The sequence below is a fragment of the Danio rerio genome, chromosome 19 (genome assembly GCF_049306965.1).
Source record: "Danio rerio strain Tuebingen ecotype United States chromosome 19, GRCz12tu, whole genome shotgun sequence".
NCBI lineage: Eukaryota > Metazoa > Chordata > Actinopteri > Cypriniformes > Danionidae > Danio > Danio rerio.
Genome location: NC_133194.1, coordinates 40,820,686 through 40,839,863, shown reverse-complemented (window position 1 = coordinate 40,839,863; position 19,178 = coordinate 40,820,686). Strand labels below are relative to the sequence as shown.

General features: G+C 35.5%; 1 protein-coding gene across 17 annotated transcripts in view; it reads right to left on the bottom strand.

Annotated features, from left to right (window-relative positions):
* The window catches only part of phf14 (PHD finger protein 14), a 160,011-nt gene that overhangs the window by 83,997 nt on the left and 56,836 nt on the right, over nt 1–19,178 (bottom strand). For all 17 annotated transcript variants that reach the window (XR_012394576.1, XR_012394575.1, XM_073930829.1 and 14 more), the window contains 3 exons: nt 16,930–17,025; nt 3,496–3,602; nt 3,157–3,288 (listed from right to left, as the gene is read on the bottom strand). Coding sequence is in view for 15 of the 17 variants with exons in the window: in XM_073930829.1 (XP_073786930.1) it covers nt 3,157–3,288; nt 3,496–3,602; nt 16,930–17,025 (335 nt within the window). In the remaining 2 variants the exon portion in view is untranslated. The remainder of the gene's footprint in view (nt 1–3,156; nt 3,289–3,495; nt 3,603–16,929; nt 17,026–19,178) is intronic.

Here is a 19,178-nt window from a genome sequence, read left to right as displayed (position 1 = left end):
TGTCACGATTTCGATTTTTAACCGAAATCGATCGAAATTTATGCTCAATTTCGATTATCGAATCAAAAAATAGAATCGTCGATGCTGCCACGCCCCCATGTCACGTCAGCTTGGCTTGCCAAGCGGGAAAAAAACAGGCTTGTCGAAGTGCCTGTTAAACTGCAGAAGCAGGAGACCCGTCGACAGAGCTTAAACCCTCTCCTCTTTCAATGAAGTCGCCAGTGTGTAAGCATTTTGGATTTCCAGTGAGTTATGTTGACAACGTTTGTGTTGTCGACAAAAAAAAACACAGTTTTGCAAGCTCTGCTATGTACATATTACGTACAGTTCGTCCGATAGACAACACCGGCATCGCGATCCTCCGCCCGCCCCCGTTGCAAATCCGCTCGCGAAAAGTACACACTCAGGCCCTGTTTACACTGTCTTTGTTTTTAAATGGCATTTTAGAACGACAACGATTTGACATCCACAGTGGCGTGTAGCGTTTCTGAGCAGCCCTCCATACTTTGTCATTTTAGCGAACACCTCAGATACTGTTGGCTGGTTCCTGTTGGTTGTGCGTCTTTTTTACCGACGCCATTATAACGACACAGATCACTGCCTATTCACGAGTCCCGCAGAAAAAGTGATTGACAGGTGGTAATTATGTGTGTAACTTGCCTTTATTCATTTACTGTATGATTTGTTTATGGGTAAAACAAAGACCATGCAGGTCAGGTAGTTAAACGGTAGGCTACAAATAATTAGTTGGTCATTAATTAATTATTCATAATTGAAAATCGAATCGAATCGTGCCTTTAGAATCGAAAATGTAATCGAATCGAGGATTTGGAGGATCGTGACACCCTTAATATAAATACATGTCATGCAGTTAGATTTTTGTTGCGTTATCATAGTTTGGCAAAATTATTTTTTCCGTAATTTCCTAATAACAAAGAAAGCCATTTTTCCTATACAAAAGAGGGGAAATACCAAAAGTTGGACTTTATTGACTTATTATTAATTCAATTTAATACTTGATACGCCACATGATGACACTCAAGTAACATTTTGTGAACGCCTTGTTTGTGAGCATCTTCTTTAGCTTTTATTTACTCATATAGACTTTCACACATTAGAAACACTTTACAATAAGATTGTACTGTATTAGTTAATGTGTAAGCGAGATGACTGATTTTCATCAAATTTGAAATAGAAACTCATGAAACACTTGACATTCAAGGCATATTTTTTCTAGGTCATTGCATTAATGTTTTACTGTGTTTGTATATGGAAAAACAATATTAAAGACAGTACATTTTTTTTTTCTCATAACTTCATAATGTATAACATTTCATATTTTTAGCACGAAACGTTCTAGGATGTTTTCTTTCCAATAATACCTAATGCTTGTTTGTAGCTCACTGAGGTCAAGAACTGTTAATATTTAAAGTTAGGTATGTGTAAATCCCCAAAAGTGAGTGCTGTCTAACAGGTTTAATGCTTTCATTTTTTTTATCATTCCAAGTTTAAATGTTGAAAAGTTTGAAAGGAATAGGGTATATGGGGGGAATAGACTGGGAATAGACTGGGAATAGAAACACCACCAGGAGCTATGCTTCTAACTACAGCTCTAGAAAAATTGTTGCAAATGTACAAGCTTGTTTGTTTGTGTGTTTGTTGGAACGATAGATTTTGAAAACAACAAATCAACAAACTAAGTTTATAACAATGGATATTGCGACCTTAGTTGGCTAATGATGGTTTCGGAAACGCACCCCTGGGCAAGTTGTTTAATTGGGGGGTGTTTGCTCTTGCTGGCCCAACAATGGAAAAGTGGTTAATACTTGTGCTACCTGATGAATATTGCCTAAAGCACAAAAGAGTTATTTTTTAATTTATTTTAAATAAAAAAGCAGAACTTGCTGTTGCAGCACAGCGCAGGACAATTTGCAGGACGACGCGTCAAGAAACAAGCACTCTCAGTGGTCACATCTATAGTTGATGCATTTCCTAACAAGATTAAACAACAAACAATACATTCATTACATTATGTGTTCATGTTAGTTAATGGAAATACCTATTGTTAGCTCATGTTAACTCACAGTGCACTAATGTTAACCAGCATAAATTTAGATTTTAATAATGCATTAGTAAATGTCGAACTATGATTAATATGGTAAATGCATTAACTAATGAAATCTTATTGAAAAGCGTGACCCACATTTTTTTTATCATTATCCGCTTGTTAAGTGTGACGTCACGCAAAGTGGTTTCCGGGTCCAATCGCTCTATTAAACTCTATGGTGGGGGCTCATCAAATGATAATACTTAACATATACAAAGCGAAAATCATGATCGCAGTATACCGTGCTCAGCATAATTGAATACACCACGTTTTGAATATGATTATTTTTATACATTTCTCAGTGAATATAGGGGAGGTTTTTTGGTGCATTTAAACAAAACAGATATATTTATTAAAATAATATTTTAGCCATAGAACATCTTTAGGAATTGAAAGATAATACAATGAAAATCAAGCAAAATATTGCAAAAAAAAAAAAAAAAAAAAAAAAAAATTAATTATTAAATAATGTTAACTACATTTTTATCTTTTTTTGTTTCTCTTGTTTTTTCCTCTTTTTTTAAAATTTGTATTTAATATTTTTTTACACCTTAAATTTGGGTGTACTAGTTTTTGGATCGTAAGTTATTTTGTTAGATTAGCTTTAGATTTGGCTTCAGTACTGACTAATCTAATGTATATGCACAAATATAATATTGTATAGCTTTCTAATAATAATATAAATCTAAAGGATAGATTTGTGAGGGGTGTATATATACTGAGCACTGAATATATTCATGCCTATTATCAGATGGCCAAAAGTGATTCACTTTTTATAAACTGTACAAATATTGGTGTCCAGAGACTGTTGTATTTACCATAATTGTATTTAAAACTCACTTTAATGTGTAATATGACTAAAAAGTGGTCATAAACGAATATTTATCATTACAAATGAGTAGCGGCTTGGACCTGGACACAATATTTCATACGTCGCCACAGATTTATCTACTAAATAGAAACCCTGCTCTACAGGTCTACAATATGCAAGTGTTTCCAGAAGTTATTTTTAATCACAATTCAATTCCCTCTCCCATTCCTGTTCTCACCAGTAGCTGTTTTTGGTCTTCTTCGGCATGCGTGTGAGCGGAGGGTCCAGGCAGCCCAGGTGGTAATGCAGCTTACAGGTGTCACACAGCAGTAAAAGATGCTGGTCTTGGTTTTTCTTACAAATCCCACAGCTGTGAAGAACATGAAACTTGTTTATTTGCAGAACACGACCGTGTCTGGTGTTGCTATTTAGGGTTGGGTATTTTTTCCACACATTTTCTCTCTTTGCATAATTATAACGAATGTAACATCTAAACCTGATGGTATAATAACACAGTCCAGCTGTAATGCCTAACGCTGGGAAATTTTCTAGCACCTTCAATTGATTGCAGTCTAACCTGTAGAGCATAGCTGGGAGGCTTGATGACTTCCCTGGCGATCCTCCCTCTTTCTTGCTTGGTTTTCTCTCTTTCGGAGCTTTCAGAACTGCAGGGACATTCAACTTCTGAAAATAAAGCAAATGCAACCACATTTCAAAGATGCATCAACATTATTCACTTGTTAGTCAAAAATTAAACTAGGCTAGACTCATAATCTGAGAAAGTTTCTTTAAAGGTGATTTTCAAAAGAAAATGTGAAATGCCTTTGCCAATGTAGTTGCTAAGACGCTCAATATGGTTTTTATCATGGTGCAATGCAGTTGCTTAGGTGCTCTGGTTGAATGCTTATTAGTCCCAGTTAAGAGAATATCCTCCAGTATGATATTCTGGTAACTAGGTATGAATCAGGTCATTCAGTGCAGTTTCACTGGATGTTTAAGCCCATTTGTATCTCTAAAATGCAAAAATAAAACATAATAATAAAAATAAGGTTTTTAAGGTTATTTATCAGTTAGGAAGTTTGTAAGTAATTTAATCAACAATGAAATTTATGATTAGAGTGTAAGAGTTTATAGATTAAATTAACAAATGTTGAATAAGCAGTTTGTGAGACAGCTGTGGTTGTGTCGTCCAAGTATTCAGATTAAGCAGGGCTATCATATGATATATAGATCAAGTGCATTCATGAAAAGTTGAGTAAATTAAACATTTCCTTTGAACTGTTACAGCTCCACTTATTGTTCCATGTCTCCAAATTTTTGTATGATGGTTTATAATCACATTATTATATCGATGGGCCATCGTTAACTGTGTTTAAAGGGTGCTCAAATTTAATTGGCTAACTTTGAGCAGTGGATACACTGCATTGCAAATTTTAAGTTTATACGTCTAGTGGCTAAAATGGTAATTGAAACACTGTATTAAGCATCAACACACATTCAGCACTCTCAGTAATGATTTTAAATCACATTGAACTGAGCTAAACTGAACTGAACTGAACTTAAACACTAAAAACTGAACTACACTATTCCAGTTACAATGACCATTTATGTTAAGCTGCTTTGACACAATCTACATTGTAAAAGCGCTATACAAATAAAGCTGAATTGAATTGAATTGAACATTAAATCACTTTGTGTTTGAGACCTTTTTTTACTATTATAGTGCCACGAATCAAATGCTAAATACGGGTTTGTTTTTCCGAAGAAAACAAATACAATTTAGCGATAGTACCACTGCTTAGTATAGTACCACTGCTTAGATAGTACCACTGCTTCCCCCAGCTCCTTAAGCCCCTGGTTTGTCTAGTACCTTGAAACTTTTGAGTATGTAAATATAAAAGACATCTTCTATTGATACTATACACTTATTTTTGGAAGTAAAATACTTTTATTCCACCCTTTTTTGCAGAAACAACAATGCATATAATCTCCGTGGCTCTGCAGTGTATTCATGTAACACAAACAAAATAAATACTCCATAAAGATTCATTAATTAATATGTGTGTTTGACAGTAGAAGATGGGCAGAGCATTTAGCTTTCCAGTTTACATAATTTTTGCTCTTGACACAGAAACAACTCAATCTATATGTTTTTCTCCCGTTTCCTCTATACACAAGTTTCCTAATAGCTTCCATCACGCCCATGACGCATCACACAAAGCACAGCATATGAAAGGAAAATACTTTAAAAATACTTTTTTATAATAGCCAAACAAGGTCACTTGACATTCTTGCCAGTACACCGTAAACCTAATAGCCATTTTTCAGAGAATACATCACTATGCATTTATATACAAAAATATGAGGCAGAAGAAAGAAAGTGACAGTTCATTTCTATGAACACTTGGAGAGGCTGACTATGTGTCATTCTGCAAAACAAATAAGAAATACTAAGTGAAAACTTTCCATACATTGATATTGGGCATGCAGCTAGAAGGGCATCCACTGCGTAAAACATATGCTGGAATAACTGGCGCCTCATTCCGCTGTGGTGACCCCTGATAAATAAGGGACTAAGCCGTACCGTAGGAAAATGAATGAATAAATAATATTAGGCATGTATAATAAGAAAGGTACAAACTCTCCAATTAAGAGCTCTTCTTAAAGTGGATTCTAGACATGCAGTGAAGAGGCTTAGACGAGGTTTGACTAGAAGACTGGCCAGGAAAGAAACAAAGTTTTCTATTTTCCATCTATCCATCTTTTTAGCTCAGGTTAATTAGAAAAATTATCTAGAAGGGACCGGTCACACAGCAACACAGAGCAGCTTCTCTCTAGAGCCTTTCTAATCTAAGTGCGCTCAGTTCAGATGACAGTCTCTGTCCACTGAACAACAGGGGTTTGAACAGGCCGAAGAGCTGAGTGAGGAGACGCCAGGTTAAAAACTCGAGGTTAGTGTGGACAGACCCTCTTATACATGCAATTTCACTGGGAATATTATTTGGAAATGAAAGGTGTTTGCCTAAGAACAAAACACACACACACACAAAATAAAAGGATGAAAGAAAAAGGGCTCGCAAAAACAGCCGAACAGGCGGTCGGCCATCTGCTGAGGGAGCCAGACAGACTTTGCTGTCGTGCAGAGATTGTGGAGAATCCCAGTGGAACCCTGAGAGGGGTCATATAACTCACCAAATTTCCAAAAGAAGTGGATCTGCCAGGGGAGTCCACCATGACGTTTCAACACATGGTGGCCACATAATTAATATTTCATTTATATTCTTAACCTTCTTAACAAAAACAACATTTTAAATATGCCTTCAGATAAACAGGCATGATTATTATGAAAGAACTTAAGTACATTTTTGTCATTAAATCGGTAGCAAATTCATACTGAGTACAGAGAACATTCGTGTTGCACAAGCACGTACACTCACCGGCCACTTTATTAGGTAAAACTGTCCAACTGCTCGTTAACGCAAATTTCTAATCAGCCAATCACATGGCAGCAACTCAATGCATTTAAGCATGTAGACACGGTGAAGATGATCTGCTGCAGTTCAAACTGAGCCACTGAATGGGGAAGGAAGGTGATTTAAGTGACTTTGAACATGGCATTGTTGTTGGTGCCAGACGGGCTGGTCTGAGTATTTCAGAAACTGCTGATCTACTGGGATTTTTACGCACAACCATCTCTAGAGTGTCATGGAGAAAATATCCAGTGAGTGGCAGTTCTGTAGGCGCAAATGCCTTGTTGATGGTGGAGGTCAGGGGAGATGGCCAGACTGGTTAAAGCTTATAGAAAGGCAACAGTAACTCAAATAACCACTCGTTCCCACAGAGGTATGCAGAAGAGCATCTCTGAACACACAACACGTCCAACATTGAGGCAGATGGGCTACAGCAGCAGAAGACCACACCGGTGCCACTCCTGTCAGCTAAGAACAGGCTCACCAAAACTGGACAATAGAAGATTGGAAAAACATTGCCTAGTCTGAAGAGTCTCAATTTTTGCTGCGACATTCAGATGTTAGGGTGAGAATTTGGCACCAACAACATGAAAGCTTGGATCCATACTGCCTTGTATCAATGGCTCAGGATGGTGGTGGTGGTGTAACGTTGTGGAGAATATTTTCTTGGAACACTTTGAGCCCATTAGTACCAATTGAGCATCGTGTCAACGCCACAGCCTACCTGAGTATTGTTGCTGATCTCTTTATGACCACAGTGTACTAGGGTTGGGCATCTAAGCTATAATGCCGATCCGATACGTATCTCGATACAAAGAATACGATCCGATATATTAGCGATACATTTGTGACATATTGCGATGCAACACGATACGATTCACACCCATATCACGATACGATGCGATATTTCAGCACTAACTAATTAGATCAAGTTTATGAGATTATGTGAAAGAGGATGCTGTGCCATTGAATGAGTTTGATTATTTATAAACCAAGCAAAACCAAGACTTTTTTTACAAACTGGCTTTTCTCTCAGAGCCAAAGTGTCAGTTTACAGTAGAGGGCCATTTTAGATAATATAGCACATATTATTTAAGTATTTTCAAGATAAACAGAATGTATAAGTGCAATATATATTATAAATGTATATATTTGCACTCTTTCAACATAAATAAATTTAGCATTGCACAACAAGAATTGTGATTTAACTTTTCAACTATGAAAACAAGTTTTACAAAGATATATTTTGCCACTGAATATTCAAAACTTAAGGTGGTGAACTAGCAGTGTTATGCTGCTTTGAAACATCACTGTCACTGTAAACAACAGGCTAATAAAATATAACAAACCAGCAATCTTCTTGCTGTGAGGTGGTCAAACAACCCACTGTGCCACCGTGACACCCAATTATTTTTATCATTATTATTATTAATATTATTATAATTAAATAAAAATTAACAGGAGGAGGTGTTTAAAACCTTCGTTCTCCGTGACACTAGGCTGAATATCTTTGCAGATGAACAATGCAATAGCATTCGTTATTGGCGTAGAGCGAGCAGAACTGTTGCGCATGGAAAAAAAACTTGCAATGCTTTTCTCACCACTTTTGGAGCTGGTTGAAGCAGTGCGAAAGCCGGCGATGCAGAAACACTGGAAGATGCTTTCACAACAACACCGTGGCGCCGCTTCAAGTGAGATATCAGATTAGTCGTACTGCCCGCGTATTTTACAGATGCGCGGCACATTTTGCAGATTGCATCTGTCCTGTCATGTCGTCCATCCTTAAATCCATAATGTTGCCATACTTTAGATTTAAAACTCAGTGGGGAATAAAATGTTTGTTTTGCTTCTCGCGCTTTCTGAGGGCGCTCCACTAGCTTCATCCGCACACCTGATACACTGAGTTGTAGTGTAAGTGTACACATCCGCAAATCCGTTGCTAAGGCTTACTTTATGTAGGTCGATTAAATTATGCGCCAAAAACAGGTTAACAACACTTGTTAATAAATAAAAAATACATTCTATATTAAAAATATAAGCTGTATCTCGGAAAAACCGATGCATCTCGCAAAAACCGATGCATCTCGATTTGCTTCCAAAATTTCATTCATCCTCTGCTGCTCTACCGATGCACTCGCATCGTGCACGCACATGACCGCGTATCGATACATATCGGTTAATCTTCCCATCCCTACAGTGTACCCATCTTCTGATGGCTACTTCCAGCAGGATAACGTGCCATGTCATAAAGTGGGAATCATCTCACACTCGCTTCTTAAACATGACAATGAGTTTACTGTACTCAAATGGCCTCCACAGTCACCAGATCTCAATCCAATAGAGCACTTTTGGGATGTGGTGGAACGGGAGATTCACATCATGGATGTGCAGCTGACAAATCTGCAGCCACTGCGTGATGCTATCATTTCAATATGATGCTTAAAACGCACACTCAAATGAGCAGAAATTGTATAAAAAGACTATTAGGTTGCCTGTTAACATGATTTTTTCAAGCTTGTAGCTTTTATAGCAACAAATTCATACTTGGCTCAAAAAAAAAAAAAAAAAAAAAAAAAAAAACCCAGCTCTACCAAAGACACTTTGAAAGTGCACTGCTGAGACTTTTCCGCTCACCCTGGGTGGCACCAGAGACGAAACCCTCTCCAGAGAACATCAATAATTTGAGGGTTATGTGCAGACACCAATGACTGATAGGGAACGAAAATGTAGTAGATAGATGACACAAAGGAGCGGGGCGCCTTGACTGATGTTGCTACTTAAGCAGCGCGCGTTTTCTAATTATGTGATTTATGACCATCATTGCAGATTCACTGGCTCGCTCTTTTCCAGACCACTCGCCTCCTTCTACCTCCTTGCTCCATTATTGCGGCATTTATCTGCCGAAAGGACATTTTAAGAGATCCTTTTAATTAACCATCTTACACACTCTCTAAGCCGGGTAACTGGTTATTCAACGCAAATTAAGTTTTAAACAAGTGCGCATGGGTGCATACAAATGGCTGCCTTTTAAATGTTTTGTCGCTGTTTCAGGAGTGAGATAACGACACAAACTGGGGTTCTGATTGTTGCAGTTTCAGGTTATCACATGGAAGTTGGGGACTCATCTTCAATACAGAGAGAAATCTTATTAAACTCACTAATTCTGGCAAAAACATAGTGATTAAAAATGCATGAAATCTAGGCCTGTCAAATAATATATATATATATATATATATATATATATATATATATATATATATATATATATATATATATATATACATAAATACAGTTGAAGTCAGAATTATTAGCCCTCCTAAATATTAACACCCCCCTTGCATATTTTCCCCAATTTCTGTTTAACGGAGATAATTTTTTCAACACATTTCAAAAGACAATAGCTTTAATAACTCATTTCTAATGACTGTCTTATTTTATCTTTGCCATGATGACAGTAAATAATATTTGACTAGATGTTTTTCAAGATACTAGTATTTAGCTTAAAGTGACCTTTAAAGGCTTAACTAGGGTAATTTGGCAAGTCATTATATAATGATGGTTTGTTCTGTAGACGATTGAAAAAAAAAATAGGTTAACGGGTCTACTAACATTAAATATAACTAGTATTTAATTTTTTTTTTTTTAATTCTAGCTAAAAAAACAAATAAGATACTATAAGAAATACTGTGAAAACTTTGCTCTGTAAAAAACTGTTTAAAAAATGGGGAGAAAAAAAAATTCACAGGAGGGCTGATATTTTTGACTTTACCTGTATATATTTTTTAAATAATTTAAATTTAATAATAGGCTAATAATAACTGTATATATTTTAAACAAATTAATTGCATGTTAAATTTCACTGATAAACTACACTCAAATAAAAAATGTAGGTCAAAATTTTGTTAAACGCAAAAAATAAATAAATTAATAAATAAAAAAATCAGCCATAGAAAAATATTTATTGATTTTACTACAACTATGTTTTATAACAAATATATATTTTCCAGAAGCTCCATGGATATGAACATTTAAATATACTGGCAGATCATTTATTGCAGCTCTAAAACAGTTACAAACATTTAATTTTTTTACTTATTTATTACCCAATTAATTCATTATCTGCAAAAACAAAAAAGAATCAAGGTGTAGATAATGGTGACATTATTTGTAACATTTTGGATAATCCAATTATATATTAGTATGTATTAATTATTTGTTTTAGGATGAAAATAGGAATTATTATTTTTTTTTTATAAAATATTCCACTAAATAAGAAACTAAAACAACCAATATTTGGTAGTAAACGCAGTAGCTTATTAGGTAATATTTTCATTTGGACAAAACTGAGCAATATAAGACAATAAAATCAATATTTGGATTAATCAAGATCTATTTATTTGTTATTTTTATTTATAACATCTATTTAGTTTAAGTGGCCCAGTGGGTAGCACTGTCGCCTCACAGCATGGTTGAAAGCCTGAATACTGGTTCAAGCCTCGGCTGGGACTGTTCACCCTGTGTTGGCGTAGGTTTCCTCTAGGTGCTCCGGTTTCTCCCGGAGTCCAAAGACATGCACTATAGGTGAACTGGGTAAGCTAAATTGGCCGTAGTGTATGTGTGTGAATGAGAGTGTATGGGTGTTTCTCAATGATGGGTTGCAGCTGGAATGGCATTAGCTGTGTAAAACACATGCTGGATGAATATTTGGATTAATGTAACGCTGGACAAAACAGCCCTGCAGTATCAATCTTACTGTAAACTCAATGCTTGTATGATATTCCTTTTTTTGAACTTTTATTGACAGCAGTCAACATAAATACAAACAGTAATAAGAACAGTCCTGAGATTGGGCCCGAGCATACAAATAAAGATATATATAATGACAATATAGGTCTGAGGAAAAAATAAATAAATAAAAGTAAATAGACAAACTTCAAGCAAAAATACAAACTTAGAGCATAAGTGACCTATCCAATGAGGCTTTTAGCTGGTCCCCATCTTCTTTCAAAGATTTGAGTCTTCAGATGTATTTGTGCTGTCAACTGTTCCATTGAATATAACTGTCTGATTTTTTGTATCCACTGTGAAAGCGTGGGTGGTTCAGGTTTAAACCAGTTAATTGTTATATTTTTTCTTGCAGCCATTAGCAGGAGATGTAGCAAAGTTTCCTGATCATGGGACAAATCCTCTGGAAATTTATCCAGTAATGATATTCCTTAACAATAAATATGAGCCATGAATATCTGTGACATATCTGTAGATCTTGAATATTTGGGACATCTACCTAAATTCTACAGGCTATCATGTGAACTCTATCATGCAGACATCTGTTCTCCTGCATTGTTTGTCACCAATGACCTGTCTGAAACGTGGTTGAGGTATGCTTATTCTGATAAAAATGCAACATGTTATTTTTTTCGGAAGAGTTTTGAAATGAGCATATTTTTTTTCGATGTTTGACGTAATCTCAACTGAAAAATGAAGAGGGTGGGACATAGTTACTCTATTTCTATCATTTCTGGAGGAGATTCACCACTAAGACCAAGTTTTAAATTACTTCAATCAGATGATCATTATTCAAAGCATGATAATGTAATACAGCTATAAATGATTTTGTCTGATTCGGACGATGAGAAACAAAACTTATGAGACAGTTGTTGTTTAATTTTATTGGTGATTCCAAATATGTAATGTAATTGTAAGCTTGGCTAAGAGTTTTGGAGAATTTGATGGTTCCCCATTCAGACAGAATGCCCGGATCATACTGCACAAGAGATGTTTCAAAGATGGCCACCGAGTAAAATTACTTGCCTTAAAGCAGGGATGTCCAGACTCAGTCCTGGAGGGCCGGTGTCCTGCAAACTTTAGTTCCAGTCCCAGTTAGACACAGCTGGCCTAGCTAATCAAGCTTTTACTATGCTTTCAACAAACAACTTGCTTTAACAAACCTGCAAGGATGGAGCTAAAATCTGCAGGACACTGGCTTTCCAGGACCGAGTTTGGACACCTCTGCCTTAAAGGGACTTTGGTTGAGCGCAGCAAATGAAAAGTTACTAAAAGGGGGCGGGGCATGTCAGACACTAGAGAACATTTGATTGGTCAAGATTTGATGAGAAACTCAAGTATAAAGTGTCCTAGAAACAAAACAAAACATGAATCCATTTAGACGGAAGTGACAAACCGCAAGCTTTATATGTTAATGTCAGTTTTATTTTTTCTAACATGAATTTTGTTACTGTTTTAGAGCACATGAGCTTATAGATATCTTAATACTAACAGACTGTAACTAACCTCTAAAACAAAAAAGTATTTTAATTTCACAGGACTGTTAATTGGACGTTAAATCGACATCCTTAACCAAAACACAAAAGACTGTCGACACCTCCTCAGTGACAAGAACGTGTCGCCTTGCAGCTCAGACTACACTAATTCTCCACATACGCAAGCATAATCTCCATGAAATTGAGCAATGCTTAGCTCTGACAAAGAAGCTGAACTTTTCCGACAAACTTTTCAAAACCTTACAATTACTTTCACGGTTACTGTTGCCAGTGACATTTTTGTTTCGGGGCATATCCTGCTAAATGGCATTCTAAGTACTGACTGTTATTTAGACAAAAAAAGAAAGATCTACAGAACATTTCAGACCTTCACATTTTCGCACTCATTAAGTGACCGTCACCCGTGGTGATGTGGTTGCCATAGTGAGCAGGGGGAGAGGTTGGCGGCTTTTAGCTACAGAGTCAGGGCTGAGTGCATGGCCAATGACAGGTCAATCAGTTAGCGCAAATGAAAGAATTTCGCAAACAGGAGGCCCATTACAGCGAAGAGAATTACCTCAACGCTGTCTACCCTGTGGGGTGCTGCCTACAATCTAGATTTCTTTCAATCACAGCTCATTACCCAGGTGCAAAAAAAAAAAAAAAAAAAAATCCAAGGGGAAGATTTCTGCTCTCTTTACACTCTTTTCCACAGTGAAGTCAAAGACGAATTCTGAGAACAAACACAACCCAACTCCTACATCCACATGATAAAACAAAACAGCCAAACATACAGTTGAAGTCAAAATTATTAGCCCCCCTGTATATTTTTTTCTCCAATTTCTGTTTAACGGAGAGCAGATCTTTTTTCAACACATTTCTAAACATAATAGTTTTAATAGCTCATTTTTAATAACTGATTTATTTTATCTTTGCCATAATGACAGTAGGCAATATTTGACAAAAAAAAATTTTAAGACACTTTTATTCGGCTTAAATTGACAAGTATGTTTTTGATGTGAAGTAAAAATTTTGAGTAAAGGTTGTGTCACGGCAGCTGTTATGTTGTGGGAATATAGTGAATAGTAATGCATTTTAAAACTTTTCATGCACCATCTAAAAGTCATTTTGTAAAGATCTCTCGTAGGAAAAATAAAAAATAAACAAAAAATACACCCTTCCATAATTCAAAGAATGTTTTAACAACAAATAGAGAGAGAATGTGACATTTTCAAGCTCCCAAAAACCTTCTTTCTGTTCTCTGACAGGTGTCACTACACTTGTGCAATGATGATAATGCTGATAGAGCTGAAAAACTATGAAATTATTTTATACATACACTAACATTAAAGTCTGCTTATAAAACTCCTTAAAGTAGACTTTAAAAAAAAGCTTATAAAAAAAAAATCTGTGCTTTTTTAAGCAATCTGCCTTGAAGACAATTCTTCACGCAATAAAACTCATTTTGTCATGTCAGGTTCACACCTGTTACCTAAATAAAGGCATTTATTTCTATATGCATGCATTTGGCAGACATTTCTTAAAAAAAATGTATTGAAAGAGCACATATTCAGTATTAGAAATAAATAAAAATAAATAAAAAAACAGGCAGGACTGACTTAAACGTCATTAAATAGTATAAAAAAACGATCCCAACATGACCAAGCTGCTCGATCCATGTGATGCAATAAAACAGCCAAACATTTCTATTAGTTCAAAGAATCATAAATCACTTTACAAAGGATTAATAAGCTTTCAAAATAAGAGTCTGATCTGACATTTCTGAGTCTGATTTTTTTATGATGCAGACATAAAAAAAGCAACAACAAATAAGTATGCGCTTGATGTAGCAATGTGGGTAATTGCATGATGTCAATTTCACTGAAAATCAAACACTGTGAAGGTTATGTCAAGGTAACTGTTATCATGTCGAAGGAATGTAGTGTATAATCAGGCATTTTAAGACTTTTTATGCAACATCTAAAAGTGAACATCTTGTACTATAAAAAAAGACTCTTCTGACTACAAAAGGATGATATTGCCATGAAAACTAAAAGGATGAGATGTTTTAAAGCTCCCAAATGCCTTCTTTCTGTTCTCTAACACAAGTAACTAATCCTTATGCAATGGCCATAATGTTGATAGAGCTGCAGTACTATGAGAATTTTTTTATAATTAATAATAGTTGTCTGTTCAGTTTTGCTTTTATCTAATGAGCACTGGGTTCCAGTACGTCTGACAGATCACACTTTGCGTCTTTTTTCATTCCTATTAAAACTTTTTCAAATCACAGCTTTTAATCTTTCAATTATTTGTTGTTTTATACTTATTGTGTGAGTATTTTATGATTCTTTTAGTCTTCTTGTTTATGTAAAATTTTTGTCATTGTTTTGGTTCCTTTAGCCAATTATTTTTCAGCCCCTCAGGTTGCCTTGGTGAAAAAAACAAATATTTCATTCATTCAGTCATGAAGGCTCTTAAAGCATGCGTACGTGGCTGAAATGCAACCTCCCATAGACAGTAGCAGACTCCGAAATGAGACGCAGATTCAGAGTTCCACATGAGGTCATTAATTAGCAAATAAAATAAATATTATGAATGTAAACATTAGGTGAGCAGGTTACATTGTAACCTCGTGTCCTAACAACACACAACGTGACAAGATTTGCAGTGATAAGCAATTTGGCTGTATTGCACCAAATGAAACACGACAGAAATTTAAATATAGCCATTTAGAAGCACAAAATAGTGCATTTACTGCACTCCAACAAAATGGTAAGGTTTATAATGTAATTAATAAATAATAAACCTTTTTAATGTTATTAAATTTAGATGCTGAATCACTGATATGTGTTGGCTTTGATTCACAAGTACTAAAGTTTAATTTCAAAACGTTTATTTTTCAAGATCTGAGGTGAACGATCTGCAGCTGCTTTCAGTAGTATGGCAATTCAAACTCACATTATTAGCATTTAACGCTGAATAAAGCCAAAGTCCCTTTAAGGGTCCAAACACACTGAAAACGCCTTTACGTTCCAAAAGCACGAGGTGCACCACACACTGCCTTTTATGTTAACAATAAAAAAAGAAGTTTGGTGCGCTTTTTTATGTCACGAGGCAATGACTGAATCAGCTGGGTATTGAGCGAGAGTGCAGTTGATATTATATTAATGTATATATTTAATAATATTGTGATATTCAAGATTTGGGAAGCTTCGAATAACTCAGAACAGCAACCACAAGTCTCTCCTTCATCTTCAAAAGTCTCCATTGTTGTCTTGACAACACAAACATTGTAGGCACTTCAACGGAAACCCCGCCTCGGTTTTCATTTGATAGGAGAATGAAAAAGACGCGAGTGACGTAACGTGCCTTTTTCGCGAAGAGTTGACTTTTTTCAACTGCAAGCGCACAACACGCAAGGGCAAAAACGCGAGGCGCATCGGGCGGTTAAAACACAGGGCACATAAGCAAAACGCTCGCAGCCAATAGTAAATCATCCAAAAAAGGCGCCTCTCAATGCAAAAACACATTTCATTTTACGAATAACCAACAAAATTAAACAACACTGTCTATTTGGTTTCATTTCTAAATGTATCACACATAATCTGCAGAAACTCACGTCTAGTCCGAGCCCCTCTCCCGAAGAATTATCATTGTACAGTGATCGATGATTGGCTACTGTACTAGAAGGCGAGCTTTATTCGCCATATATCGATCGCTGATTGGCTCCAGTACTAGAAGGCGGGCTTTAATCAACTAAATTGACAGTTACACTTTTCCCTATTTAAAAGTATATGAGTGGCATGTCTTGTGTATTCTAGAGTCTTTGATAAAGCACATGAGGTGTTTCTGAGGTGATCATTGTCAGTGTCAGTGTGCAAGAACTAAAAGCCGTTCCTGAAATTTAAATTTCAGGTGTTGGTTGGGACAAAAATTCATTTTAATTTGGAAAATTTTCCTATTGCATGCTTTTATTTAGAACACATTTTAAACCAACCTAAATTGAAGGTTCAACTAAAGGTCACTAAGAGGGTGGAGAATGGTATTAGAAATAAAAATATAGCAGAAATAACATTAAAAGCGGGACTGGAGAGTATATAATACAGTCCCTTTAAAACATTCCAGCCTCTAAAGAACACCTGAAGGAAGTGGTTTGTATCAGGGCGGGCTGTGATAGATGAGGCGTGCAGCTGGATCAAGGATGGGACGGGGCGGAGAGACGTGCAATGAAGATGGACAGCAGAGAGAAAGCGTGAGGCGCTTGAAGGTAAGCCGTACCTGTCCAACGATCCCCCCCATCATGCTCCATATGGACTGGCCCTCGGTCCTCAGCTGGCCATTGACATTCTGCAGGTCCTCCAGAGACTCGCACAGCTGTGGCAGATAAAAACCGCGGTAAGGCGGGAGATAAGATAAGACAAGGACAAGTTGGGCAGCTCAGTCTGTTAGCACACACACACACACAGACATTGACTAATGTGTGTACAAATCTAATGTGTACACAATCCTGTGGCTAATATGTGTACATGCTTACATTGTGTTACAAAACCAAGCTACATATAGGCAAATAAACGCTACATTTTATAAAGGACCATGTGGAAATGAGCTTTTACTAAAGTATGCAGCATATATTAGCTATTTTAAATAAATACACGTTCATCTTTGGCTATGGAGGCAGAATTACTTTAAGCATCAGATAGATGAGCTATTGGTACTGCCTGTTATTCATTACCACACCACACCTCTGAAAATAAAGTACTTAAATGAAACCACATTGACTGCATTTACATGTACATCCAATTGTTTACTTTAATCTGAATAAGGCAATAATGAGTTGCTTTCCTGTTCCCATTTTACATGTTATATACCAAATAGATATGTTAATGTCATTACATCATTACACTATCAAATGATTCCTCCAGTTTCATGCAATACAGGGTGTTTCTTTTTTTAATTTTTCAACTTCAACTGCAGTTTAGAAGTTTCACTGTCATTCGGCAACATTACAGTCATGCTTCTATGACAAACTCTGAGCTACTGAATGAGAGTATAAAGGCATATATCGTTACCGCAGAAAGTAGTGTGCACCATAAAATACTGTTTTTTATTCCGTGAAGTGCAAATAAGTGTGTGTGGCCAACTCACATACAGTTTGAGAGAAAGACAGTCCATGGGAGACTGGCAGAGTTGTCAATTGCTTTCTATATCTTCAACAAGTAGTGATCACTGGATTTGAGAATTGTAAATGTTTATATTTTTTTTGTAATTTTGAAGGAAAATTGTGTTTTATATAGGTGTTTACATATTTCATATTTCTTTTCCTTTTACTTACATGGGATATACAGTTGAAGTCAGAATTATTAGCCCCCTTCTAATTTTTTTCTTCTTTTTAAAATATTTACCAAATGATGTTTAACAGAGCAGAGAAATTTTCACAGTATGTCTGACAATATCTTTTCTTCTGGAGAAAGTCTTATTTGTTTTATTTTGGCTAGAATAAAATCACAGAACACCATTGTACAAATGCTGCCTGAAAAGTTTTGTTTTCATTCGGTGTTCAGTATTAAAATCCATTAAAACTCTTTCCAATCATTCCTTATTTCATACTAAGTCTGGGTGGTATCAAAAAAAGAGAGTGTATTATGGTTTGAGAAAATATATTTTACATTAACAATATCTTTCACTATATATATAGGGCAGGGGCAGACGTTAATTAAATACCCATTTAATGGCTAGTATAATGATTAATGTAAATAATTACCATTATAATTAATGTGAGGGGTAAGTTTAGGGTTTGGCTAGGGGTAAACGTTAATAAAATACAATATAAAGTCTCGTTATAATTACTATAATTTAAGGGTAATTTAATAAATAATGTAAATAATTCCTTTAAGAATGACTTGTTTTACATTACTATAAGGAGTAAGTTTAGGGTTTGGGTAGGGAAAACGTTAATAAAATGCAAGCTAATGGATAGTTGAATAAAGAATATAATAATTTAATAAATAATATAAATAATTAACTTTTAATTACTGTAATTTATAGGTAATTTAATGAAAAATGTCAATAATTCTCATTAGAATTACTGTTTTTACATTACTACCAGTTTTGGGTTTGGGTAGCCAATAATAAAATATAAGCTAATGGGTAATTTAATAAATAATATAAACATTTCTCATTATAATTACTGTTTTTACGTTACTGTGAGGTAGGTTTAGGATTGGGAAGGGGTTAGAGTATATATTATAAATAAAATAAATGACTCTTTTTAACTTAGGAGAGCAGAATCTGCCGTTTTTAATAAAGATAAAATATGTGAAAAATAATTCAAATATATTTTTCTTAAACTGACATGAACATGTCACAGTTCACCCCAAGCATAATCAAGCCTTCAAAAATTGATTCAAAAATTGACTGATCTCAACAAATATTTCATTGGTATTCAACTACATATTTCAATAACAGATATCATTTATTTCATATGAACTCACACAAGTCTAAATACCCAGGGCTCCTTAAAACGGATT